The sequence below is a fragment of the Bolinopsis microptera genome, chromosome 6 (assembly GCF_026151205.1).
Source record: "Bolinopsis microptera isolate Bmic1 chromosome 6, MBARI_Bmic_1.0, whole genome shotgun sequence".
NCBI classification, from domain to species: domain Eukaryota; kingdom Metazoa; phylum Ctenophora; class Tentaculata; order Lobata; family Bolinopsidae; genus Bolinopsis; species Bolinopsis microptera.
The window spans coordinates 7,567,668-7,595,441 of NC_087077.1; the positions used below are offsets into that span (position 1 = coordinate 7,567,668).

Sequence of the window (27,774 nt, forward strand, 5' to 3'; positions counted from 1 at the left end):
AAATAAAGTCCGTTCAATTAATGTCCGTCCAAGTTAAAGTCCGTTGAATTTTTTTCAAAAATTTTTCCATTTCGAACTTTTTGTCCAGAATATGACAACTTTTTAATTTCAGTCAATTTCAATTGCTATTATTTATATTAGACTAAACTATATCTTTGAATCAATAAAAACAAGGTATCATAAAATTTTAACAATCTGAATTGTAAATATCACATTATTGCATGATCACTATCTTGAAGTTGATCTTCGGCTTCTTCTACCTCCACATTTTCTTTTACAACTGGTTGTCTGTCCAACTCGTAGTCGTGCCGGGCAATGAACGATCCCAACTGCTCTACTAGAGAGATACTTGAATGCCTAAAGTACAGCTTAAGCTTTATCTCTAGCTCCCCAGTTGGTATAGGCGACCTTCGGTGGCTTATGTCAGCTACGATACCTTCTACTGCATACCACCGATTTCGATAAAGTAGAAGAAAAACCGGGATATCTCCCTGCACGAAAACCCATTTGATAAAGATGATATGTGATATTAGATAATGATCATGTACACATATTTTAACATTTTTACTTATTATAGACTGCTTTTCTTGCTTAGTGTATGAAAAATGGATTTAAAAATCATTTGCTAAAATTTAAAAAACGTCAAAAAAAAGTTGAAAAAAATTCGGATTTTTGATGGTTTTGATTGCCTTCTAGCGTTCATATTAATGTCCGTTCATAATTATGTCCGTTCAAGTAATGTCCGTCCAAATAAGGTCCGATAAGGTAATTATTCACGCTAAGGTCTTCAGCGTGAAAGTAATGTCCGTGATAATTATGACCGATAAGGTACTTCAAAAACTAGATGCTCAGTTCCCAAGAACGACTTGCCGCGGGTTACCTTATATAGAATATACTAGGAAAATGGTTGAGAATATCAGTAATAAGGTCCTCAAATTAGAAAGATCACTGTTGCGAAACGTTAATGCTCATTGCTCCTGATGACCAGACATCTTAATCCCCAATCAGGGTCATATCTACTTATGGTACTGGTAGTGATGATGAACTGGTGTCTGTGACTAAGAAGTATGTTGACATACGTTGCATGCCACTTTTCGCGCGCGAAGTATGACAAACACCTCTCAAGAACAGGAAGTTTCAGTGAAGGTGACACTGTTGAAACATCCCAGGAGACTTCCTCAACAGATGTTATGCCTAGGAAGAAAATATTCAGTTACCCAAGAAGACAGGGCCAAGCCCAAAAATAAAATCTCACTTCATTAAAATTTGAATTTGAAAGAACTTAAATTGAAACATGAAAGAACTTGCTTTGGGAGCTCAACATGGTCCAACTCCAACCAGCGAATGCCATGTGCCAAGATTGAAGATGTAAATGTTGCAAACTTGTCAAAAGCACCCATGGCCATGAATTCAAAGTGAACAGCAATAAAATAAAAGCTTCCCCTTACCTGGTAAGCCTAAGTTACAAGTACAAGTACAACAACATTTATTTGTTTCAATGTAGTGGCTGTGGAAAGGCTTACGTAGGCCACACAACTCGCTCTCTACGGGTTAGGGCTGGAGAACGTAGGGTCAATTGTCAATGATGAATAAAATTTGGGCTTACATTTACAATTACATATGTTGGATCATGGTTTTAAACAAAAGGATCATTTTAACAAAAATTGTAATTTGTCAATTATTGATAATTTTAGTCCTAAAACTCTAAAACTTAATTAAAGTTAACGGGTGATACTAACTTACTTTGGATACTTTGGAGAGATTTGTAGATTCCTCTACTGGGTCATCGAATGATTCGACCGCCCTTGCAGCATCGCTGCTGCCTTATTCATACTCCAGTCCAGCAAAGAATTTCCATTAGGGCAGCTGTAATTGCTCACCGATGGGTTATCTGGAAACGGTAAACTCGTAACGCGGTAAACTCGTAAAATATTTGTTCCAAATGTTATTTGACACACGTTGCAACTCCTTTTCGCGCGCTGAGTCAATGGAAAAAATTGTAATTACTGGAAGCTGCATTGAATCAATATCATATGAGCAGCCGAAAAAGATTAAATCACATTGCTGACAAGCACAACCGTAGGCCAATATAATAGCCATTATAAATATAACCTCTTTACTATTATACCCGGATTGATTCCTGATTGCGATGGTAATTCGGGCAAATTTAGGAGTACTTTTTGAGACAACAAACAAATTAAAGCATTCAAATTTAATACTTTAAAATTATTTCACTGAAATAAGAATTTTCCATATTTCATTCTTCATGAACGAATTAATTTTTTTATCAAGACACTTATATTATATATATATATTATTTTACTTCGGCGTATTCCAACATCCACATTGTTACACAAGTGCAACCAGCCAATTACAGGAAGCCGAAGGATTTGTTTTTAGCCAGTGACGGTTAAACTTAAGGTAGTGTGTACCATACTTTCTTCGCCCGAGACTTTGCTGCAATGTCAAATGTGCAGCTCCTCATGTAACCCTCACACCCAATTTCTCGAGCATTCGGCTGAGTAGACCGGGGGGCTGCATAGATCATTCAGGATCCTTAGCTGAACGTCAACGACGCTCACCCCACGACCAGGCAGACAGTGGGATTTGAACCCGCAACCTCACGATTGCAAAGCTGGCGTTTTAACCAACTGCGCTACCTGGCCGTTAAATAACAAAATATAATAATTATTCATTTTTTCGAATAAAATTTCATGAAAAGAGTAGCAATTAAATGTAAGATTTTATCGATAAAAACTCAAAATATTATCCGATCATATTTTAACAATAACGGGTGATACTCGTAAAATTTTTGTTTCAAATATCAGGACCATCGACGAGTCCAACTCGGCGCGCGTCCAGGTAGGTTATAAATATAAACCTACAAGATCATATTTGCATTTAATTTAATCATATTATTCATGCATCATTTTGGAACGTTTGACAACTTTCTTTGTCTTCAAATCATATTCGTTCTTGTATGTATCCAATCTAAGTCCTGCAACTTCGTTGAATATTTTCTTTGTTTCACATTGGCTAACTGAACAAATAAAAGTAAGCTCTATCTGCTTCTGCATCTACAATCTATGACTATAAACAATCCAATTTTCAGTAGAGTTTCCTGATTTTTTATTTCGTTATATTATCAGTTCGATCAGATACTGTAGTATTGAATTTGATCCTTTTACTTGTAGTTGTAGAAGACTAGTTTCAAGTTTATTATATTATTAAATGTAGACCGCTCTAGACCTGAATCCTGTCTAAACTGTAAACTGTAGGTATACAATGGTGATATTACTATTAGGTACTTGTCATCAATTTCAAACTTTAGATTCTTTTGTTGCAGGACCAACCTTTTTGCCTCCTACAAAAGATTTGACGTAATTTTAAAAGGATACGTATTTCCCAGAATGGTTTGCATAGCTGAGCTTCTAACAAACAGGGTGAGTGGAGTGCAGTGAGAGTTGAGCAGAGCAGGGGTAGAGTAGAGCCGGAGAAGTAGATCACTCTCAGCTCTCTCGATCCAGGAAAGCCTCTTTTCTCGAAATCCGACTCTTTCCGGTTCCCGAGCGAGATGACCTTATATGTAGATTACCAGTTGCGAAAGAGGTTATCACGTAAATCGCGGTGACTATCAAGATTGTGATTGCTGCCTTTCGATTTTTTGTTTTTCCCGCTCTCTTCATGTTGTCACATTTGGCCTCCTTTACTTTTAGTAACTTTACTCATTGTCCTGTCCAAATTGTTTGAGTGTTTGCTGGACTAATCTTTAATAGAGTTCGACTAGCGAGCAATAAACTATCGATCTTATAGGTAAACGGTGAATTCAAACTTGCTCTAGCTCTTGATTCACGATGTCAATCCTTCGCATCTCGCCGATCTGCATATCTGTGGTTGCGAGAAGCATTATTTGATGCGCGCGCGACCCAGTAGTGCATCGCGCTACAATGATGGCAACTGCTACAAAGTAGCGCGCGCCGGGCCTGATCATTAACAATGGTCAATAATCAATAATAAAACAATCCCATCAATTCTGGGAATTCTAAAATTTGATCGAACATGTTGATATATAATTATATTGGAAAAAACTGTCTCGATCACGTGAAATCATATCACCATAAAATTATAAAAAAGATTCTGTCATGAAGCGCTTCCAATAAAATAAAAGTAAAATGCTCGCCCAAATTTTAAGAAAATTCTTGTGGAAAGGCCTTGAGGTGTGAGGGTATGAAAATCATTAATATCGGGGTTTTAAGCTGATTCCGAATCACCCTTGACCATTGTTAATGGTCTGGCCCGGCGCGCGCTACTTCGTAGCATTTGCCATCGAGAACATTTCGAGAATGGAGAAGAAAGCGGCGCGCGCTACTTCGAAGAAATTTAGACGAGTAACATCCGTCAAAATCACCCTTGTCATACGTTGTATGACCCGCTGCGCACGAGTGCGCTGCTCCCCCTGTATCGTAGAAACTCTACCACTATAGTGAAATGACGATGGGGGTCACGACGTGATACAAACAACAAAATCACCCCACATGACGTAGGGTAAAAATGTTTCCCTGGAGAAATATGGGCAAAAACCGTTTTGGTCACGTGACAGGCTAGTATTAGTAAAACACGAATTCGATTGTTTACTTTTAGGGCTTGAGTTGATTCACGATGTCAATCCTTCGCATCTCGCCGATCTGTGGTTGCGAGAAGCATTATTGGTTATTTGATGCGCGCGCGTTCCAGTAGTGCATCGCGCTACAAGGGCTTGAGTTGTGCATGTGCAATGTGGTTAGGGTTATGGAAAGTTTCGGAGTTATCAGTTATGGTTAGGGTTTGGTTGACGATGTCAACCCATCGAGATCGTTGCTCTGCGAAGCAGAGCAACGATCGATGCGAAGCAAGAATGCTAGTTCGCGCGGCGCGTCGACGCGGCGAAGTCCTCCAAGGTTTGGGATTAGGGTTGGGATTAGGGTTGATCTAAAACCATTTTGTTCGTCTGCAATTGCAAAACCATAAAAACTAAAGTCACGTTATAACTTTTGGGCGAGCCGTCATGAATATGTATAGTAACAAGTAAGGGACCATCTACTTAGGACGTCTTGTAAGTTGAAATTGAAATAGGGAGGAGTGGTCTTGGAATTTCGGACAAATTCGGACAAGGGGAGGGGGTTTCTGAAACTCCAGACGTCCGGAAATTTTGGCAGAATTAAAGAAAAAAGTCCCATAATTGATAATTTATTTCAACACTTTGACACTAATTACTCCGTAAGTTAAGATCCCTATATTTTGAACGAGAAGTAGGTTAACGTTCCCAGAGCAGCTCATGAGAGCCGAGACACAACTCCAATGCAAACTCCTATATTCTCCTACTGCCTTAAAAGTTGATTCACGATGTCAATCCTTCGCAGCTCGGTGAGGCACAGTGGTGCATCTCGCCGATCTGCGAGAAGCATTATTTGATGCGCGTGCGACCCAGTAGTGCAACCTTAATGCTTAAAAGTAAAACTTATTCGATTGGATTTGGCTACTTAACTTGAAGTACTTAAAGTAAAATATAAATGTAACTGTGCTAAACTTGACGGATGTTACTCGTCTAAATTTCTTCGAAGTAGCGCGCGCCGCTTTCTTCTCGAAAGTAGCTGGAAATCCGGGGGTGGGGGTGGTTTTGAAAATTCGAACACACCTGGGCAGGGGGAGGGGTGGTCTGAAAATCTGAGATTTTGGCGGACGTCCTAAGTAAATGGCCCCTAATATAACTAGGCCGGTCCGAGCTATACCGAGTAATAGTCCTTACCAGTGCGCGGGGGTCTACACTCTACTTACCTGTAGTCTCCAGAGAGAACACCTAGAGAACGGGGTAAAAAAGTCACGTGACAGTAGAGTGGAGAGTGATTCATCATCATCCGGCAAACACGCGTGAATAGGAAATATAATGTGTATCAAATTTAAAATACACTGTCACCTATTCATGGTTAAAGTTATAGTTTCTCTGCCGGAACTATTGAGGGTTTACAGAGTTTCATAGTGTGAAAATGTTAACTACAGCGTGCCTTTTAGTTTTTGTGAGTTACTAATATTTGAAGTTGTACCGATAACCTCAACTTCAAATGTACATGCCTGTATAAAGTGCATAGTTCAAGATTTGGAAAAATAAAGAATCTTGAATTCGGATTAAAATCATTTTAAAAGAATCTTAAATTATACAGGTGAAAATTTAGTTCTTTTCTCAATAAATTACAGATCTTTCGATTTGGTCAGATACAAGTTCCACTGAAATCCATAGACACACGACGTGTTTTCAACTCTCAAATTCTCAAACAGATATGGTCTTGAAAATGTTAAAATTGTCAAGAGATGTCGTGATTAGTACTCCTTCGATGTGCGGATGCCAGTGCAATTCTTTGATCTCCTCTTGTCCTTGGTGAATGAAAAGGAGCTGGGGTGGAACCTGAAATAGAACGGTATTAATATTGTTCAATCAAAACAAATTATGTCGTATTATGCTTTATCGAAATTCAACCAGAAAAGGGGAACTTTTATTCAGCGGTTTTTTATACAGCTTCGCCAGTCGCCTGCACCCCCTCCACCGGCCCGGCTACGACGAGATGACAGGTCAGGCAGCGTCTGGCAAGCGTTTTCATTCACTATTTTTTTATGGTTTTTAATATATCTAACGACCCCTTTACATTGATCAGTTACTAAATTGAACTTAAAAATGGACGCTCGATAATCAAAAAAGTGGGGAGAGTACTCCCCTATTTTTATGAACTTGTATTACTAACTTATCTGTAATTCGATCTGACCTCAATGGTCCTTGTTATCATGACCAGCCGTTATTATAATCAGTGCCCAAGCCTGGCTCAATGGCCGTGTGTTTGATAATGCTCAGCCTTGCCCCGAAGGGCACTAACAAGTGGTAAAAGTAAACTATATAGTGAAATAAGTAAGAAATAATTTTCTTGTGTTTGAATTCTGATACATAGAATTTATTAAAAATTGGGGAGAATATGCAGTGTCCAGAGCTGTGTTGGTCTTGTATAAGCCACTGAATGTCATATTGCAATGTGATAAAAAGGTTTTGAATAATGTAAACACGCGTGCCAATCCAGTTTCTTAAGGCCTCTCTTGATATTTGTGGCTTTCAACGACTGCATACCAATTTCAAACATCAACAGAAAGCAAATCCAAGTGAAAGATAAAGTACCTCGGTATCGTTGATTACAAGGGCTTCAGAACTCTCAACTCCGAGATCCCAGAGGGAGACCTGGTTGTCTTCACCACTAGCTCCGAATACTGAACTGTCACTCCGGTGCCACTCCACGCTCGTTATTGGGCCTGTGTGATGTTTGAAAAGTGCGGCGTGAGAGTCGAGTTTTCTGAGGTCCCATATCTTAATAACACCATCATCTCCCCCAGACACAAGGAAGGGCTCCGATCTGTTCCAGTTGATAACGTTAACATCACTCTCGTGAGCATTGGGAACGGTGATCATACAAGCTTTGTGAGCGGCGGCTCTGTCGTCCCACACTCGGATAGACTTGTCTGTGGAGCAGGAGGAGAACACGTGCTCTTCGTTAGGACTCCACTGTATGTCCTCAACACTACTGCCGTGAGCACTGTAAGTCTGCTGACTGACTATCCAGTCAGACTCCCGAGGCGTCCACATGTGGATGTGTCTGGTGCAGTCTCCAGTTAGGAGGTAGCCTTGTCTAGTAGGGGACCAGTCCATCGCATAACCTTCTTCAACATGGCCCCCGAAAGTATAAAGAGGTTTGATCTTCTGCACGTCCTTGGAGTCCACCTCGGTCTCTAAAGCGGACAGTTGAGGAGCTATGTCCCAGATGTGAACCTTCCCTTTCTCTGACCAGGACGCTACAAACGTCCGCGTGTCTGTCACGTGGGGGCAGATCTGTAAAATGGGGGATTATAAGAGGACAATACAGAAGAATAGAGAAGAGTCCTTTTGAAATTCAGTACGCAGTTTTACTTCAGTACTTGACTTGTAGTTGTAACCGAGGAATTTAGCACTGCCACGTTATTGCGTGTAAGTTGGGTCATGACAAGAGATTTTAACCTACCCTGACTCGGTTCACAGCACCAGCGTGGTATATTTCTGCAGTTTTCAATATTTCCTTATCTAATGGTTCGTCTTCATCTTCATCTTCGTCTTCTGATTTCTCTTCTTCTGCTATGGAGAATCCGTTAAATTCTATAATAATTACAATATGCCGAGAGTAAAATTTAACCGATATGATCGAACAGCATTACAACCATAACATGAAGAAGAATCGTGTTATTTAGTCCCTTAATTGAACCGTGTTACTTTTGGAATTACAGTTGAAACTTTAACAAAATCTCACCATCTTCAGCTTTTGGCGGGTTTAAGTTAGAAGCCTTCATGACGATAATAGAGTTCTTATTTCCCTGTTGAGCCTGAGTGCCGGCCACCATGTACGCGGTGACAGGGTAGCCAGTGCGGGTACCCAGTCTGTCACGTAACACGTCAAATGAGAGACAGGAGGCTCTGGTACGAAACTGAGGAAGGTAAGGGATTAGCTACAAACAAGAGACTGAAGACTGTTCGTCAAACATATATGGAATAGCTGCGATAATTCTCAGACAATCAGTAGATTTTTATGCTTGAAGGAGACAAGAACCAGCTTTGAGCGATATATTTCGAAATATTTACCCGACAACAGAAGTCCAACTGGATAAGAGCTGACTAAAAACTTAGACATTTGATGTGTACTATCAGCACAATCACGTGACATGAAAATAAACTTCAGACTCACCGTGTGCAGCATCTCATATGCGCTCATATCCGGTGTAAGCTGTTCTCCTGGCTGAATATCTTTCGGGAGGAACGTCTGAAATAAAGTTATGAGTTAGTTGGAGCAGATTATCGGATTCAGAGAATATCAAGAGTTGAGTTGAATTGAATTTAGAAGGAAAGCCAAATGTTAACAATAATCACCTTTCACCTTCTGTGCCTCATTGTCATCTTTAGTGTCTTCTGTATCTTCTGAAAACATTGCCATAATTAGCTGTATTTAATAAGTATTCTAGACAAAAATTGTTTGTATCAAAAATATATGGGTTGGGGCAAACTGATCTTGGAGGATACCCTCTAGCTTGAATAATTATGACTATGAATAAACGTACGATTTACAGAAATTCCAGCTAAGCTAGGCCAGCTAGGTGCATGAATCGTGCGCGGCGCGGCAAAATGTTAATGAAATTGTTGATTATTCGGGCGCTTTCTGAGCGAACAGCGTCTCGCGTCTGACGCTAACACAATTATTCGCGTGTTCCAAAGATTTGCCACCACACATGTTCGTAAGCAAGAAATGATCGCTGGAGGAAATGCTATAATTTGACAATTTCAACGATGTCTCCAATTTCACATTTGAAACTCTACAGAAATTTTACCGAAGCAGAAAATCAAATACCCTTCATTCTCATGATGCGTTGAAGTTCCCAGCACATTTCACATTTTGTTCCAAAAAAACACCGAGAGGACATATTATATATGCATATATAATATATATATAAATATAATATGTATATATTGTGTGCACCATTTGGCAGTCGAGAAATCACTCTGCAAGTGATATATAGAGTGAGCAATATCATAGGTGAGAGATGAGGCATACAGACAGGGAAGGACGCCTGAAGAAAAAGGCAGGAAGAATGTAGCCCGGTGACTGGTGAAGCTGAAAGACTGTTCTGAAGTAAGGGTCAGGGTAGCGGAAGATATCTATCTGGGGCGTGATATTAGTGAAAGTGACAAGCACACATGACCTCTGATGAAGGTTGGAGGTGATCCAAAGTTTAGAATTTTTATTCCTCCAAACTTGAGCTCCTTCTCGACTCTTGAAGAGGTTTTCACAATTCCGTATAACTGTGATCATTGAAATTGTTCCAATTTTGTATATTTTTGAGTCAAAACTAAAACTGAGTAAAAATTGCGTCAGCAACCCCCTAGCCTTCATGTCTCGTTTTGTATCCGGCTTAAGTGACCATTTAATTACGTGATTTCATTTTTACTTCGCTATGAGTTTAGACCAAGGAAGATCGTTCTAATAACAGTTTAACTAGAGTAACCAATGCAACTTAGGCTATTTTATTATCTGTCTCTCATTTGTGGCAGACAACTTCCTCTACTACTACTAAATCAGATTTCAGAACAAGTCCGATCTACAGGGGTACACCACATACCCATCTACATGTAGAGGTGTATGTGGTGTAGATCGGACTTATTTCTGACTGTATGTAGTTTCTCACTAGACTTATCCCAAATTGGTTCAGTAACATTAACAACTTTGTCTAACTAGACTTATCCCAAATTGGTTCAGTAATATTAACAACTTTGTCCCACTAGACGAGACTTTGTCCCAAATTGGTTCAGTAACATTAACAACTTTGTCTCTTCGGCCTCGTTTCCCCGAGACTCTTAGTGGGAGATTCTAGATTGAATGTTACGCTGTAATCCTTCAGAGGCACGATGTACAAAGGTAGGAATTTGACGCGGTGAGTGACGTTTTCAGCGGCCAATCATACAGACCTGATCCATACATATTATATTTAGACTTGTTAGGTTGTAAGGACTTAGCGAGTCTTGTTTAGAAGTTTGATGACGATTTTGTTTATTTGCAGCTTTTTGTTACTGGCACTTTGTTCAGATATCCCAGTGATACTAGCGCTCATAATTCACATGAGGTTCAGAATACATGAACTATTAAATTGCAGTAAGCTTCTTATCTTCATTACAGTACAGCTGAAAGTGTCTACTACTCTACTAATCACTATATATACATATTTAATCTCTGTATCTACCCTATTCAGTGTTCGAATAATCTTGTATGGTTGGGCTTTGAATTTTACTGCTAGTACGTTTACTGCGAATTGTGAGTCACCATTTTACTCTTACAAGGGTTAAATTCATGTGCAGTTTCAATTTAAAATCTAACAATCGAATTCGTGACGTCACTTTAGCTCTATAAATGTCCTTAGGGTTTGGTATTAAAATGGTTTCTGTAAACCACGTTTCACGGTAGTTTCACGTACAAATAAGACAGAACATTCGATTGAAATTGCTGCACAAGGCTTCTTTATACTTAACAAGGGGTTGTGCTTTAGCCGTGTATTTGATGCCTATTATATCTTAGTTCATGGGAACCAAATGTTCTCAGTTCATGTCTTCATCATGATCTAATATGTACATATTATTATTATATAAAATATAGTAGATATAACTATATATTATATTAGATTAATGATAGATTATTATTAACATATTGTATTCTGGACCCTCTAACCGGAGAATTGTGACAACAACTGATTCGGTGGCTGAGCAGGAGCAGTAGTCCCTGGGCCATTGTCATTATAATCTCCCACAATTTGGTAATAATAAAGGTCGTGTGGCGGTCGGACCATCGCTACCTTAAAATCATTGTAGTAAATTGTACCGCTATATTCTGCAACATATTGAGCCAAGCTAACTACTGCGTATGGTGTGGCTTAAAGCTTTGCTCCTTTTACGAGATCTACATTTGCTGTTATTTTCTGACAGAACCGGGAAGTGCCAAATATTTTTGTGATTTTTGCCACAATAACCTGCCTTAAATTGTAAACATTTATATTAAATTACTACCCAATCACAACTTCTCGAGCTGACCAGCACACTCAGCTCTGGTGGTAAAAGTTTGTAAAATCTAAACCCAACCTAGCTTAGAAATCATGAACATGACAGAGGCCCCTGGAGGAGCAGTCTACATGACGGATATTTATGACTCACATGTCAAGTCCTACCCAAACTACACTGGTATAACTACTCCCTACCCTGCCCTTGACTACTCATTCGGCTGCCTCCTACTCCTCAGTGCTCTGGTCGGTATCTCCGGCAACATCTTAGGAGCCATCTTCTTCTCCTCAGTCTCCTACACTACTCAGAAGGATTGGGTAGCCTTACTCTATACCATCATCTGTATTATAGACAGCATCACCTCCATCGCACACCTACCAGTAGCTATAGCCCTGTTCAGAGGAAGGAGACCCGGGGTGTTCAGCGAACACTGGTTCTGTGCTCTCTGGGGAACTCTCTACACTGTCCTCCAGAAACTGTCCATATTCCTGGTTCTGCTTCTCAGCACATTCCGAACTGTCATAATAGTGAACCCTCTCAATAAAATCCGGATAAAAACAGTGAGAAACAGTGTGGTGTGGTACGTGATAATCCTGGTCCTAATCCCGGTATTTCAGTACGTGATAACACCTCTCCGGGGAGAGTTCAAGTACTCCTGGGACGGTGCTTACTGTTTCTACAACTTTAGGATGAAGTTCGAGCACGCTGTGAACCTAGTCCTAGTTGGACTGCCACCCATCCTAACCTTCATAACTCTGCTAGTAACCATCCTTAAACTGAACACTGAACGACTCGCGTGTGTTGGTGAACCTAGAACTACTATCCAGGAGTGGAAGCATCGAGCCAGTATAACGATAGCAATGTTCACAACCCTCTTCCTGGTGTGTAACATCCCCCTCTTTATCAACCTAATGCACAACATGACTACAAGGTTCTTTGGGGTGAAGTACCCCGGGGTTTACTTCAGTACTCGATTCATGTTCTGGTATTCCTGGCATATAGCCAAGATGGAGAGTGTTGTGGTGAATGCGGCTCTTAATCCGGTGCTGTATTATTATAGAATGAGAAAGTTTAGGGTGTGGTTTAACCAGGTTGTAACCACAATACCTGCTAGGATCATTAACCTGAGGTTACCCCGGTACACACCGTCAGATAGGTCTAATGTCAGGTGGTTTGCGGTACCTTGAAGTGGTGAGATTTGAAGACTCATGGAAAAGGGGAAACAGATCAACGTGTTTTGGACTCCATGACGAGAAAAAACTGGATCATGTATCCCTCTAAATTGTTAATTGACCTTATTAGGAATCGCATTATCAATGTTAGTTACCCATGAATTTAATAATTTATGTGCGAAATACCTCACTCATTGATTCAGAGGAAATTGTATTTGTGAATTGTTTAAGTTAGAAACTTTGTAAAAACAGACTGCTTTACGTGATAAGTACATTTTTCTTTATTTGTATACATTCGTGCCCTTATGCTGGCCCCAAGTTGACCTTTTAGAGGCAATTGTAAGTGAATTTCAGAAACTCTATAGAACTCTATTATAAATATTCCATTAAAATGGACAGTTATTAAATTGTTCTGAATGAAGTTACGGTAAAAATCAATAATAATTAAACCAACCTGTTTCCTCTATTTGCTTTTTCCCTTCCTCCATTTCTTCACCGGGTTCTCCCATCATCTTGAGTCAGGTACTAAGTACTTGCTATAATAAATCAATAATTAGTCATAGCTTATTGAAAATATTTATTCATTTATCATGCTTGGGTACATTGAAAACGGTAAACTTTAAGAAAATAATATAAACAGTTAACAAGACCCAAAAAGATAAATTTTGAGGCAAGGTGGACAGCATATTCGAAGTAACTACACAATTGTTAAATAAGGGTAAAATTAACTTAAAATTGGGGTAAATCTGATTTAGTCAAAGAGAGAGAATCCCATGTCATCATCAGATTCCTCATCAGAGTCTGGTTCTGGCTCCTTCTCCTCCTCAACCTCTGCAGGGGCATCACCAGCAGCAGCGCCACCAGATTTGGCAGCAGCACCACCACCACCACTTGGTACAGAGGCCAACTTGCCGAGTCCACTGGCTACGACCTCATCGATGCTCTTGCCGGCGAGTTGTGCCATGACAAAGGCGAGTTTTTCATCATCAACACCGACTCCAACACTGGATAGGATGGTCTTGATTTCATCAGCTGATGGACTGGCATTTCCTCCCAAGGCGGCGAGCAGGTAAGCAGCGACGTAACGCATGTTTAAGTCTTTGGACACGAAACGAGGACTTACCTAACAAATAGTTTTAGTTAGGGTGACTGGCTGTGGGTGACATTAAATTTCAAAATATTACAGAGGTATCATACAGAGACTGAATTACGAACACCTTCACTGCCCATTGAGGACTGATTTCCAATAGGAATATAAGACAATCTACCATTTAGATTTAAGAAATTTATCGTTCATTTGGTGCTTCGGAGTTATTATTGGACCAGGACCGGGGGAGATCATACACTTAGTACCGGACATCACGTTGGTGGGTGGGTCATTTTTTCTTCTAAAAACACAGTTAGTACATGGTACTAACTGGTGGGTCGACTGCCCATTTTCCAGAAAAACAGTTAGTACATGGTACTAAAGGGGGTGTCTAACCCCAAAAAAACCCATTTTACCTTATATTTCAATTTTGGGAATGGGTTTTGAGGTTTTTAAAAGTTTTTTTTTTAATTTTTAAAATTTTGTTAAGTCTTCCTTTAAAATTTAAATGAGCTCTTTTTAAAAAAATCAATTTCTGGGTGGGTATCTTATTCTATATACCAAAAAACAGTTAGTACCACGATTTTTCGACAGTTAGTACCGCAAAAGGCGGCAAAAGGGGTGGGTGTCTTACGTATTATCCAAAAAAACAGTTAGTACCGCAAAGGGGGTGGGTGGGTCTAGTGAAAAATATCCAAAACTACACTTAGTCGACGTGATGTCCGGCACTTGATACCTGATCCCCCCCCCCCGCCAGGACTTGAATTTCGCACAGTATATTTTGGAAACATTTTGAATCAACTTGTAATAAAACTGCTCCTTCAGTGAATTAAAATAAATATAAAACAGAACCGATCAAAACAAATATATTCTGAAATTTCTAATCAAAGAGAGAGAATCCCATGTCATCATCAGATTCCTCATCAGAGTCTGGTTCTGGCTCCTTCTCCTCCTCAACCTCTGCAGGGGCATCACCAGCAGCAGCGCCACCAGATTTGGCAGCAGCACCACCACCACCACTTGGTACAGAGGCCAACTTGCCGAGTCCACTGGCTACGACCTCATCGATGCTCTTGCCGGCGAGTTGTGCCATGACAAAGGCGAGTTTTTCATCATCAACACCGACTCCAACACTGGATAGGATGGTCTTGATTTCATCAGCTGATGGACTGGCATTTCCTCCCAAGGCGGCGAGCAGGTAAGCAGCTACGTAACGCATGTTTAAGTCTTCAGACACGAAACGAGGACTTGACCTAAAGTGATTCACTTGGTTAAAACGGAATTTTGACAATTCATAAAAACCTCATACGAAAAATCAAACAATTTGAATAATATGGAACTTACTTAACACAAATGAAATGTGCAGTTTAAAAGATAATACAAGTAGAAACCTGAGAAAGAATGTCTGTAAACACAGAACAGATACAAGGAAGAAAGGAAAAGAATATTCAAACAATATACACATAATATAGCAATGGCCAATTGGCTGACTATAAGGTCATGGCCTGAACAAACAATTTTATTAAATAGTCAAGTGATGCTAAAGCAGAGCACAAATGTGTAATAAGTTAATAGATACAAGGAAGAAATCAACTAATCAAGTAGTTTCGTACGAAATCAATCAAACCACATCAAATCTACAGCGGTAGATAAATAATGTTAATTAATGACAATGTGTCAGTTATAACTAAGGAGGGTTCAATTGTATGCGGTATTTTTAATAGGTTAAGTTCGAGGTCGGTCGGTGCCGTTTTAAAGGGGGCCGGAGGGGTCTTCATCAACATTCTCTCGAAATTGATTTTACAGTTGTTTCTGATAGAGGGGAGTGAAAATCGCTTGCGCAATACAATGACACATTTAAGCGCTCACCTTTGACTACTGGCGATAATTTCGACTAGGAACAATATTTTTCCATGGGACCAAAAGCAGCTGATATATGTCACTCCCTTCTATCAGAAACAACTATAAAATCAATCTCGAGAGAATTTTGCCGGCCCCCTTAATCTCCAACTGGACCGTACCATACCATACCGTATGTGAATTATTAAGTTTAAATGTAACGTCCACGACAACGTTACACTACACAACACTATTACACATTGCGGAAAGGATAATAAGAAAATGTACCAAATAGTTTACTGAGGTCACAAACAGACGCTTTCCAGTTCAATGAACAACTGGTAGCAATAAATGAGTTAAGTATCCAGAATCTCGTTTAGAAATGGAGACTAAAAACGATTTCACATCTGAATCCGAGCTCAACGAAAGCAAAACAAGTGTAGGAATTTAATTCAATCAGAAAATAATGTTAAGATTGAAGGTTCAATTTAAAATATTTAACCTTTTGGTGCTGTATAAAAATAACATTAATTAATTATTTGTATTATCAATTATGGTAATTGTGTACACGTGGAACGACATATCTCGAGACGATCCGCTTTTGAACAGTCATCCACTTAACATAATTTCATGTGAACATGTCTACCATCGATCTTAAGATTATGCAATTGTTTATCTTGGGCCACTGTGGCTCCGTAACATCACCACCGACTTGTGTACGCAAACTCAAACTTTAATCGATTTACACTAAAACAAATTTTTTATCAACAAGGGTGGATTTGAAATTCAATATAAATGCAATAGAAAACTACATAAAATTTATAAACACCCTTTAAGTAAGCCAGTTTAAAGAACTGGCTCCAAATTTATATCTAATTCTTCTATTTTTACTGCACTACTACTTTTTAACCCTCTCTCTCCTCTAAGAGCTATGACTGTTGTTCTCAAAAGGTCAAATCTTACTCTCTTCCTAATAAATGTCATTGCCTCACTATATCGTTGACCTGATTTCCTAGAAAGTTTTACCGCTAATTTCTTGAAGAACTTATTGTGAATTGCTATATATTTGGTTTATATATTTATGATAGTCGATATAATATATACTAATTGTGTTCTATTTCAGAATGTACCACAAACATGTTGTCTGTGGGGTTTGATAATTACTTGTAACAACTGGTGTGTTTCATTGCATAGTGATCCATTTAAAGTTAACAAGTGGTAGCAGAGAAGGACGCAATGGCACCCCCAGAGACAGTTAGAGTAACTAGTAATTACAAAGCCCCACCGGCATACAGTGAGGATCAGGACTACTGCAATTGGAAGTTAGACCTGCAGCTGTGGCAAGAGTTCACGGGTTTAGAGAAAAAGAGACAAGGAAATGCGTTGCTCTTAGAATTGAAACAAGGGAAGATAAAGGATACAGTACGATCATTGGGGAAAGATGTCCTAATTGCAGAGGATGCAATAGCGAAGATTTTAAGTCATCTTGACAAAATCTATTTAGAGGACTCAGCTCAAACCTGTTACCGAGTTTACGGTAAGTTTGAAAAATATGTGAGACCAGAAGGGTTGTCTCTACAGAGTTACATATCTGAGTTTGAGAAGTTGCTAGCGGATCTCAGGAGACACAAAATCACTCTTCCTGAAGCAGTCCTGGCCTACAGATTCCTTAACAGCGCTAACCTTCCGTCAGAAAAATATGATCTCGCTTTGGCAACTGTAAAGGATCTTACTTATAAAGATATGTGTGAAACGATCGGGAAAATCTTCTCCGTCCAATCGAACCTTTCCACACCGCCTGCGTCAATATCAGTGAAGGTGGAACATGAGGAATGTAACTATACATACAACTCAACCCCAAGAGGTGGACGAGGAAACTACAGAAGGATGTCAAGAGGACGTGGGAATCATCATCATCCGTATAATCGACAAAAGAGTGCGTATACTGGATGCTATGCTTGTGGCGATAAAAACCATATTGCAAGATGGTGCACAAGCAAGAACAGAGCTTCTTCAAGTTCAACAGATAATGCACAGTATTTCGCACAAGATGGTGCTGAGAATGTTACGGCCATGGAAGCAGAGGGTGCATTCTTAACATTCATGGTGGTGTCTGAATCTGAAGATGTTGTTGAGATTCCTGAAGAGTGCCTGATGAGTGATACGAACCTTGGTTCTCTTGTATATGAGTCATTAGCATGTGCAGTTATTGATTCCGGATGTACAAAGACAGTTGTTGGTAGGAACTGGGTGAATCACTACAGAGAAACTCTGGAAGAAAAACAACTGAAAATGATGGTTAGTGAACCTTGCTCGACGCCTTTTAGATTTGGGGATGGACTCGAAGTCATTTCCACAGAAAAGACTATCATCACTGGGCGAATAGGAAAGACAGATGTTCGGATAGAAGCAAACATTGTTGAGAAAGAACTGCCGTTGCTTCTCAGTAAAGCATCGTTAAAGAGAGCTGGTGCTGTGTTGGATTTCACAAATGATACAATGAGATTCAGTGGAGATTGTGTTGATTTGTTTGAAACTAAATCAAAGCACTATTGCGTTCCTCTTTGTAATAAAAGACGCATGACCATTGGGCCGCCAGATCGAAAGACCCCACATCTGGTGATGACAATCAGCGAAGAAGGTTTGTTTGGTACTGACGAAAAGGAGATTAGGAGGAAAGTGGAAAAAATCCACAAACAATTCTCACACCCTCCTAGTGATAAACTGAAAACATTGCTGAAAACTGCAGGATTTAAGAGACCAGAATACATGAAAGCAATTGATGAGGTATCCAGCAGTTGTAAAATATGTCTGATGTACAAGAAACCCAAGTCAAGACCAGTGGTGGGTCTCCCAAGAGGAAAGGTGTTCAACGAATGTGTTGCAATGGACCTTAAGAATGTTCCTGGCACTCCTAATGTGTATATCTTGCATATGATTGATTCGGTGACAAGATATTCAGCAGCTAGAATAATCTACAATAAGAAGAAAGAGACAATCATCCAAGGAATTTGCTCTGGATGGATATCCATCTTTGGAAATCCAAAGAAATTCATGGCTGATAATGGTGGAGAGTTCGCCAATGAGGAGTTTACTGAGATGTGTCAAAGATTCAATGTGGATGTGCAAAATTCAGCTGCCGAGAGCCCTTGGAGCAATGGGATTGTAGAACGTCATCATAAGATGCTGACAGAGATGATGGTAAAAACTAAGGAAGATTCAAAATGCAACTGGGAAGTTGCATTGTGTTAAGCACTAAGTGCGAAAAACTCCATGCAGATGTTTGGTGGGTTTTCTGCAAATCAGTTGACAATGGGCCGTAACCCTTCACTTCCGAATGTCATCGATGATAGACTGCCAGCTTTAGAAGAAACAACAGTGAGTAAAACCGTGGCTGATAATGTTAATGCAATGCACAGTGCAAGGCAAGCATTTGCAAAGTGTGAAAGTAGCAACAAGATACGTAGAGCTCTGCAAAGCCAAGTTCGGACAAGCAATGATGAGTATTATAGCAACGGTGAAAAGGTGATGTACAAGAGAAAAGGATCTGCAAAATGGAGTGGGCCAGGTGTTATACTGGGGAGAGACATTACTCATTTATATATTTTAAAGCATGGAAATCAGTATTATAAGTGCAGTGCATGTCATCTAACCAGGGATACAACAACAGGATATCCCATTACCTCAGAGTCAGTTGTTGGGCAACCTAACCCGAGTATTGTATCAAGTTCACCAAAATCCCCATTAGAGACGCAGAGAAATTTCCTAGAGGATCAACCATCTTGCTCTATGGAAACAGCAGTTTCTGTACCAGAAACAGAAACACTGCCTCAAAGTGAGACAACAGCAACAATCAGACCTCAGCACAAATCAGGACTTCCTAAAGCAAGAAGTCACGTGGAGTTTCTTCCAAAGTATCCAGAGGAGGATGGTGAGATCTGGCATAAAGCTTATATCCATAGCCGTGCGGGAAAATCAACTGGCAGTTACAAAAACTGTGTAAATATTCAACTTGATGGTGAGGAGAGCATCCAATGTGTGGATTGGTATGAGCTTGCTGTGAATTGGAGAGATGACCTGTCACCAGAAACAGAAGAAGAGGTGTTGCTGTCCAGTGTGAGTATGTATGACCAAGCAGTTGTAGATGCCAAGCTAGCAGAGCTTGAGAAGTTCAAAGTAAACAAGGTTTACGTGGAAGTTGATGCAAACGAACAGTCCAATGTTGGTGTTCGTTGGGTAATTACAAAGAAAGCAGAAGGTTCTGTTAAAGCTCGTTTAGTGGCACTTGGTTATCAAGAAAATAGTAGCAACATACGAAAGGACTCCCCAACATGTAACAGGGACTCTATAAGACTGCTAGTGCTCCTTACAATAGTTGCAACAGAAAGTTGGAAGTTACAACACATCGATGTTCAGGCTGCCTTCTTGCAAGGCAAGAAGATTTCAAGAGATGTCTTCATTATTCCTCCGAAGGAAGCTGAAACGAGAAAAATCTGGAAACTGAACAAATGTATTTACGGGTTAGTAGACGGACCTAGAATGTGGTATGTTGAGCTTCGTGATACTCTAGTGAAGTTAAATGTTGTGGTATCGTCATATGATGAGTCATTCATGTTCTGGTATGATGAAGGAAAACTCGAGGGTATCATTGCTGTGCATGTTGACGATCTGATGTTCAGTGGAAGCAAGAAGTTTGAAAGGGAAGTTATTGGGGAACTGAAGAAGAAGTTTCGTCTAAGTACGGAGGTCGAAGTTGAATTTGCTTATACTGGTCTTGATGTAAAGCAAACACAATCTGGAATTCTGGTATCACAACTGGGGTATGCAGACCAGATTTCAAGAATAGAGATCGACCCCACCCGAGTGAATCGAAATACGCTCCCAATCAACGAGAAAGAAAAGCAACAACTGAGAACTGTGTGCGGACAGTTGTTGTGGGTATCAACACAGACACGGCCAGATGTAGCTTATGCTACATGTTTTGCTAGTAATTCTGTGACTGAAGGGACCATCGCAGATTTGAAAATGGTAAACAAAACAGTAAAGTTCTTAGAAAAGAATCCTCTAACACTCAGGTTTAAGAAACTACTGTTGCCTGAGTCAGTCTTAGTGGTTTTCTGTGATGCATCGTATGGAACCTTGAAGGATGGTAGCTCTCAGGGAGGCTTCATAATTTTCCTTGTTTCGCTTACAGGAAAATCTTGCCCCATTACATGGCAGTTTTAAACTATTTTCACAACTACAATTAAATACATTTATTGAGGACCCCCAGTGGGAACTAATGCCTCGGTAAATGTAACGACCATTACAGGTTGTATGTCAATGTAAATGGTTGTTGCACGATAAAGTTATCTTAAAGACATCCTAAGGACTATCAGACATCGGTTTTTAAAGCAGTTTACTCCCATCTATCACCTAAAGATTATCAGACATCACTTATCCTTATCCTCCGGAGTGCTACAAAGGTACTGTAATCATTAACTAAATTTCGAACAGTAGCATCTTTTTGTGATAAACTATATCTAGAATACCAGTTGGCTCAAGACATTACAATCTGAGATATCGAGGGAATTCTGTTAAATTCCCCAGCAACGGCTCTTGTCCTACTGATAAATGTTCAAATTGTTTAACTCTATTAAGAGAGAATGATAGTCTTCGTCGGCAAATTTCTTTTCTCTATAAACAATTATCAGAAAGTGACAGTGCACTCAAAGTTCCCCTCAGCGATGGTTCACTTATCCCTGTGTTGCCCCAGGTACCTGATCACTGTGAACAGTCTATCAATGTTCCCCTCAGTAATAGGTCATCCTCGCATCTTGTTTCTGAGTTAACCCAAGAGCTATCCAAATTAGCAGAAGACAGTGAACATTCAGCAGAAATTATCAATTTGGAAAATCCCAAACACTCTGTAAATGGTGACAATGATGTGAGCAACTCTATCAATCCATACCAAGATTTGAGTCGAGGAGTTTTTCAGTTTGTTGACACTGCCAAGTTAGATATAGAAACCCACTATACTCATAAGTTTGAGAATAGGGCAGTTGCATATTACGGGGACTTTCCCTACGCTTACAATGGAGGCTTTCATAACACAAGGCCAGTAGCAGACAATCCATACCTAAAGTCTATTCTAGAACGCTTACGCTCACAGTTCCCAAAATTGAAATTCAATAGTCCTATGATTACCAAGTATAGAAATGGTCAGCAAGGAATTCCCTTTCACTCGGATGACGAGAGGTCAATTTCACCAGGCTCCATGATCTCCACCATCTCTTTAGGGGCTACTAGAGTCCTAAGCTTCAGATCCAAACTTAGAGCTCATATTGCTGACCTCACCCTCTCCCATGGTGACATAATGAATATGACCAGACAATCCCAGACCAGCTTTGAACACAGCCTCATCCAGGACAAGTCTGAAACCATGAGAATAAGCATTACTCTGCGCCTAATTGATGGCAGCGCAACCTTATCTACTCTGTCTGATGTTTCCAGTCAAGTTAAGAACACTGAACCCTCGGCCCCTAAGACTAGATCAATAGAACATTCTGGTAAATCTTTGTGTGTCTACATTAGCTCTAGTATGTTCTCCAAATTAGAGGGAGAAAAGCTATCGTCCAAACATCATGAGGCACATGTATTCAGCTACCCTGGTGCCACAGCCAATGCAATCAATGAACGGTTTCAATCAGATGTAAGAAAAGACACTCTTAATACCAATAATGTGAAAAGCATTGTACTTATGTGTGGTACAAATGACGTGGACTCTATCCTGAACAGCCCTCGCAACATGAGGACTAAACTTCTGTGCCCTGATAGTTTTTCTGGTGATGCTAGAGCTCTTGACTTTACAAACAATTGTATTGAAAAACTTGTACTTTTCCTTCACAAGTGGGCACCTGGAGCTGATATTAAAATTGTTAACTTATTACCTCGGGAGAGTTTCTCCAGAAACAAGGTTATAACTGATATCAATGAGTGTATATCAAATCTGCAAAGAAAATACACCTATGTAAAACTGCTCTCAACCGAGACAAATCGTTTCTTGTTTAGTGATAAGAAAGGCTTTAGAAAATCGTCATTTTTAGTAGTTATGGAGAGGATAATGTCCATCTCAATGATTATGGCATAGTTAAATTAGCAAGGCACTTGAAGTATCATGCACACCATTAGAATACTGCTGAATACTGACATAACACTCCTACCATCAGTTTTATTTTTACAGTACGACATCCAGACAAATACAACCTGCTTTTATTCTGTTTTTTAGTTTAAACACAACTTTACAACTTTTATTCATTCCATTGTGAATTAATAAGATTCACAAGATGACAAATTTTAATAATGCAGCTGATAGGTTTCACAACCTCTGCATTGGTCATTGTAACATTCAAGGAGGGCTTCTCAATTTAGCTAAAAGTAATGAACTTTCCCAACTTATTAGAGATCATAAATTAGACATACTTTCCCTAAATGAGATGAATCTTAATGATACTATTGACACACACACCATAAATATTCCTTCCTCCTTCAACCTTATGCGATGCGACAGGCCAAACAGTTCTAGGGGTGGTTGTGGCTTAATGATAAACAAAAAACTAGCTTACACAGAATTAGTTATGGATAGTAAGCTTGATAACATTGAAGCATTATGGGTGAAGCTTAAGAATAGCAAGATCAATGTTTGCTGCTTCTATCGCTCTGGAAATTATTGCAGTGTTGATAACTTTATTGAATACATTCATTTTTGCATGAAAAAATTGAATGGGAAAAAGGTTATCTGGATTGGGGATATAAACATTGACCAGAATAATATCTCATCCACCCAGTACAAAAAATTAGATATGACCTTGAGATGTTACAATCTAGTTCAAACCATTCAAGGGATAACTAGAGTTGCTAAACGTGGAGACAATGTTACCCAGACTACTATTGATGTAATATTCACTAACTGTTATGCAGATTTTGTCCAATCTTCTAATTATGTTCTTGATGAACGTATTGGAGATCATCAAGCTATTATGTGTGAGATAGATTGTAAAGTACCTATAGCTCCTAAATTTGAGAAGGTTGAAATTAGAAATCATTGTAAACGTAATGTTAAACAATTCTTAGACTATCTAGACACCTGTTCTGATTACAGTCCACTATTGGAAAGTACAGATGTTGAAGCTATCACAGCTGGCCTTTGTCATCATATTGAACAGGCATATGCAACCTTCTTCCCTTGCAAGACCATAGAAAGGCATGAAAAGTTCATACATAAACCTTCTACTGAACTTTTATATGCCATTAATCATACACATTTTCTTCTAAAGAAATTCCGTAAAAAGAAGGATAAGAGAGACAATGGAAATTGCAATAAATGTGGTACATGTAGCAAATGTATAAAGTGTAATGAGGCCTGGGATTGCTACAAGATTCAGAGAAATATTAGAAATAAATTAGCTAAAACCTGCAAAAAGGCTAATGTAATCGATGATCTACAAGTTAAAAGTGCCAAGAATGATCTTAAAGGGATATGGAAAACTATCAAACTGGCATCAAATATGACCCCTGGTACAACTAATTGTCAAACTATCAATGAGAATGATCCTGAGCTATTTAACTTTCATTTTGCAAATGTTGGATCAAGATTACAAAATCAGGCCCCCAATATTGAAAGAGTTAGTTTTACTGATTTTTTACCTCCTAGAACTTCTAATATCTCATTTGATAGATTCCAAGAAATAAATGAAACTGATATCCTAATGTATGTCGAAACGCTCAAGAATGACAAGGCCTCATATGACAATGTGCCTCTATTTTTACTTAAGCAAGCTGTACCACACATAGTTGAGCCACTGACCCACATTGTCAATCTGAGCCTTAATACAGGTGTTGTACCAACCCTTTGTAAAAAAGCTAGAGTAACTCCCATCCATAAGGCAGGAATGAAAGATGATCCTAATAATTACAGGCCAATATCCATCCTTCCACTTGTAGGAAAACTTATAGAATACTTTGTCGGCAAGCAACTCACTGATTACATGGAAGAGAACAAACTTTTCATCCGGCATCAATATGGCTTTCGGAAAAATCACTCCACAACTTATCTGATGTACGATCTGATGGACGAAATATATATGAGTAAATCTAAGTCTTATAAACCAGGAATCATCTTTCTTGATCTTAAGAAGGCCTTTGACACAGTGTCAGTGAATCATGAAATATTGCTTCAAAAATTGGCATATTATGGAATTGGTGGCATTGCTTTAACCTGGTTTAAGAACTTCTTATCTTGTAGATATCAATGCACTAGGATCAATGGCAATCTAAGCTCATTTTTAGAAGTTCTGAGTGGTGTACCACAAGGAAGCATCATTGGGCCTATATTATTCAGTATCTTCATAAATGACATCATTTATGCCTGTAACCTATCTAAGCCCTTTCTATTTGCAGATGATGGTGCACTATTCTTTGATCAAACCTGCAGAAGCACATTTATAAACATGAAAATAGAACTTATGACAATCTTTAAATGGCTCAGTGTTAATAAATTATCACTCAATGAAAAGAAGACTGAATTCCTATTGTTTGATTCTGTTGACCAACATGATGAAATAACCATTGATTGTAATGAGGTAACTTTCACAATCAAGGAGTGCAAAGAGACAAAATATCTTGGCCTCATTCTAGATAGTAAATTAAACTTCAAAAGCCATGTAGATTATATTATTAGGAAGGTCATGAAGAGAATTGGTGCCATGTATAGAAGTAAAGCACTGCTACCCATTAAATATAGGAAAATGTTTGCCAATGCACTCATGTTGCCACAATTCGATTATTTAGACACGATCTATTGTAGAGCTGGCAAGACAAAACTTGCTGAACTTGACACTCTGTACAAAAAGGTAGCCAAAATAGCTCTCAACGTTCCAAAAACAGAGAGCAGCCTTAATGTTTATAGAGACATGAAATGGTTACCACTCCATCTTAGACGACAACTCCATCTGTCAAATTATATGTTTAGAATCATCCATGACAATTGTCCTACAAACTTTATGAACAAATTTAGTTACATATCAGGAGGTAGTAGGAGCGGCGAAAGCTGCAACCTTTATGTCAATAGATCAACATCACATAAAAACTTTCAATACTTGGGGGCAAAATGTTGGAATAATGTTCCAACAGATCTACGAAATCTGCCCGATGTTAAAAGCTTTAGTGATTCTTATAAGAAACAGCTACTATCATCTATAACAACAGACCCTAATTATACCGTCGACAATTCATATGACAAATTTTACACTGCAATCATAGTCGCCGATAACTAAGTAACTTCTAATTCTTTTAAATCTGAGGCATATATAATTGATGTATCGAAAAGATATTCCCTTTTTTACCACCTTACCATTCTGATTGATTTTGCACATGACTGACATGTTTTAACTGGAGAAGGGGTTCCCACAGTGGTAGTTTTATAAACCACTTTTAATTTATTGACCTATTATACTTAGTGGTAGTTTTATAGACCACATTTAATTTATTAACTTATCATACTTAGTATTTTTTTTTGGTGACTGTAATCACCCAGTTTTAACATTTGATAATTGTACAGTTTATTGACGACACATTGAATGAATGTTATTTTATATTCTAATTTATATTCTAGATATTTTATTTATTTTACAACAGACGACAACTTCCTGTTTTTTCTTCTATATTAGTTACTCATATCTCTTGTACAGACTTTTTTACAAGGACATTGACAAATGATACTCACATTAGGCATTTTATATTGCATCTAAATTATTTCACTTGCATTAGGCTTAGAAATTTATTCTCTGGTCAACAGATTTCAAATGTTTAATTAATTTGTAGTATGACAGTAAGGTATATAAGAAGTTATTTAATTTTGCTTGGGCTATTATATTGACTAGGTATTGAGGTTTAATGATGATATGGAATTTGAATTCTATATAAATTTACACTATGTGGTTGGGGCATTTTGCATAGTAAATATGGTTACTACTCATATATATCATATTATTTGATTGGTATTCGATTTCTGATTATTTCTCTAGGAATATGATTATTATATCTCAATTTGGCTTTAGGTAGGGTGCCCCGCTAAAAGAACTGGATTCTTCCAGGAAGCATCCCGTGCACAGAGCTTGGTCTACATATATATTAAATTATTAACCATTCATTCTGTATGTGCACGAAAATTTATTTCAATCAAGTAGAAAAATCCGGAGAGTATGTAAAAGTACTTTAGCAGCGGAGAGTTGGGCAATGATCGAAGCAGTGGAAACATGTGAGTTGATCCAAGCTCAGCTGAGTGAGATCATGTTATCTGGAAAACTTGATGTCATTGTAATGACTGATTGCAAGTCTCTACATGATGCCATCCAAACCTCGAAAAATGTTGATGACAAGGGATTGAGGATACCAATAGCTTGCCTGAGACAGCGAGTGAACAATAGTGAAATGACAGTTCGTTGGATTTCAACAAAGAAACAGCTTGCAGATTGTTTGACTAAAGCTGGAGCTCCAACTTCACTGCTACGGGAGGTATTGTCGTCAGGAGAATTTGACAATGAACTGTTTAGAATTGTATTCCAATAATAAACATTGTATTCAAAGTTTTTAATATTGTGTGTGAAGGATTTTAATAATCTTAATAATTTGAAACTTAAAGAAGTTAAAAGAGTGAATATATTGGTATTTGTGATTTATATAATGTGCTCGTTTAAAACGATTTTCTATTACATGTTGTGCATGTATCCACAAAGAGGGAAGTTATATTTAGAAAGATTATAGTCTTTCTTGTGACACCTTTATTTTATATTTAATATTTTAAATCTTTCAAAGCCTTTTTAAGAAAGAACGGGAGATTGTGAATTGCTATATATTTGGTTTATATATTTATGATAGTCGATATAATATATACTAATTGTGTTCTATTTCAGAATGTACCACAAACATGTTGTCTGTGGGGTTTGATAATTACTTGTAACAACTGGTGTGTTTCATTGCATAGTGATCCATTTAAAGTTAAC

The 27,774-nt window shown here is 38.7% G+C and overlaps 4 protein-coding genes across 6 annotated transcripts in view; 1 reads left to right on the forward strand and 3 right to left on the reverse strand.

Annotated features, from left to right (window-relative positions):
- Positions 1-6,158: 6,158 nt before the first annotated feature.
- LOC134816854 (glutamate-rich WD repeat-containing protein 1-like) lies at positions 6,159-13,345 on the reverse strand. 3 transcript variants are annotated; one of them, XM_063825852.1, is made up of 7 exons: positions 13,262-13,345; positions 8,973-9,013; positions 8,784-8,858; positions 8,352-8,526; positions 8,070-8,176; positions 7,196-7,900; positions 6,159-6,439 (listed from the first exon to the last, which is right to left on the reverse strand). In XM_063825852.1, the coding sequence occupies exons 1-7, from the start codon at positions 13,317-13,319 to the stop codon at positions 6,305-6,307; spliced, it is 1,296 nt and encodes a 431-aa protein (XP_063681922.1). In that variant the 5' UTR covers positions 13,320-13,345; the 3' UTR covers positions 6,159-6,304. The 3 variants fall into 3 exon arrangements, with proteins under 3 accessions (XP_063681922.1, XP_063681921.1, XP_063681923.1); XM_063825851.1 differs by having other exon boundaries at positions 8,070-8,179; XM_063825853.1 differs by having other exon boundaries at positions 8,070-8,179; positions 8,966-9,013.
- Positions 13,346-13,526: 181 nt separating this feature from the next.
- On the reverse strand, positions 13,527-13,965 carry LOC134816855 (large ribosomal subunit protein P2-like). Its single transcript, XM_063825854.1, has one exon. The coding sequence runs from the start codon at positions 13,895-13,897 to the stop codon at positions 13,559-13,561; it is 339 nt and encodes a 112-aa protein (XP_063681924.1). The 5' UTR covers positions 13,898-13,965; the 3' UTR covers positions 13,527-13,558.
- Positions 13,966-14,714: 749 nt separating this feature from the next.
- On the reverse strand, positions 14,715-15,152 carry LOC134816598 (large ribosomal subunit protein P2-like). Its single transcript, XM_063825528.1, has one exon. The coding sequence runs from the start codon at positions 15,111-15,113 to the stop codon at positions 14,775-14,777; it is 339 nt and encodes a 112-aa protein (XP_063681598.1). The 5' UTR covers positions 15,114-15,152; the 3' UTR covers positions 14,715-14,774.
- Positions 15,153-20,964: 5,812 nt separating this feature from the next.
- The window catches only part of LOC134816898 (transitional endoplasmic reticulum ATPase-like), a 94,770-nt gene continuing 87,960 nt past the window's right edge, over positions 20,965-27,774 (forward strand). The window contains exon 1 of the mRNA XM_063825902.1: positions 20,965-20,994. The gene's annotated coding sequence lies outside the window, so the exon portion shown is untranslated. The remainder of the gene's footprint in view (positions 20,995-27,774) is intronic.

Excerpts from the sequence above, each read along its gene's own strand:
- LOC134816854 (XM_063825851.1), bottom strand. The coding sequence starts at position 13,319 with ATGATGGGAGAACCCGGTGAAGAAATGGAGGAAGGGAAAAAGCAAATA. Across the intron at positions 8,859-8,972 it reads ATGACAATGAGGCACAGAAG|ACGTTCCTCCCGAAAGATAT; the intron begins GTGAAAGGTGAT and ends ACTTTATTTCAG. Across the intron at positions 6,440-7,195 it reads TTGTAATCAACGATACCGAG|GTTCCACCCCAGCTCCTTTT; the intron begins GTACTTTATCTT and ends GTTCTATTTCAG.
- LOC134816855 (XM_063825854.1), bottom strand. The coding sequence starts at position 13,897 with ATGCGTTACGTCGCTGCTTACCTGCTCGCCGCCTTGGGAGGAAATGCC.
- LOC134816598 (XM_063825528.1), bottom strand. The coding sequence starts at position 15,113 with ATGCGTTACGTAGCTGCTTACCTGCTCGCCGCCTTGGGAGGAAATGCC.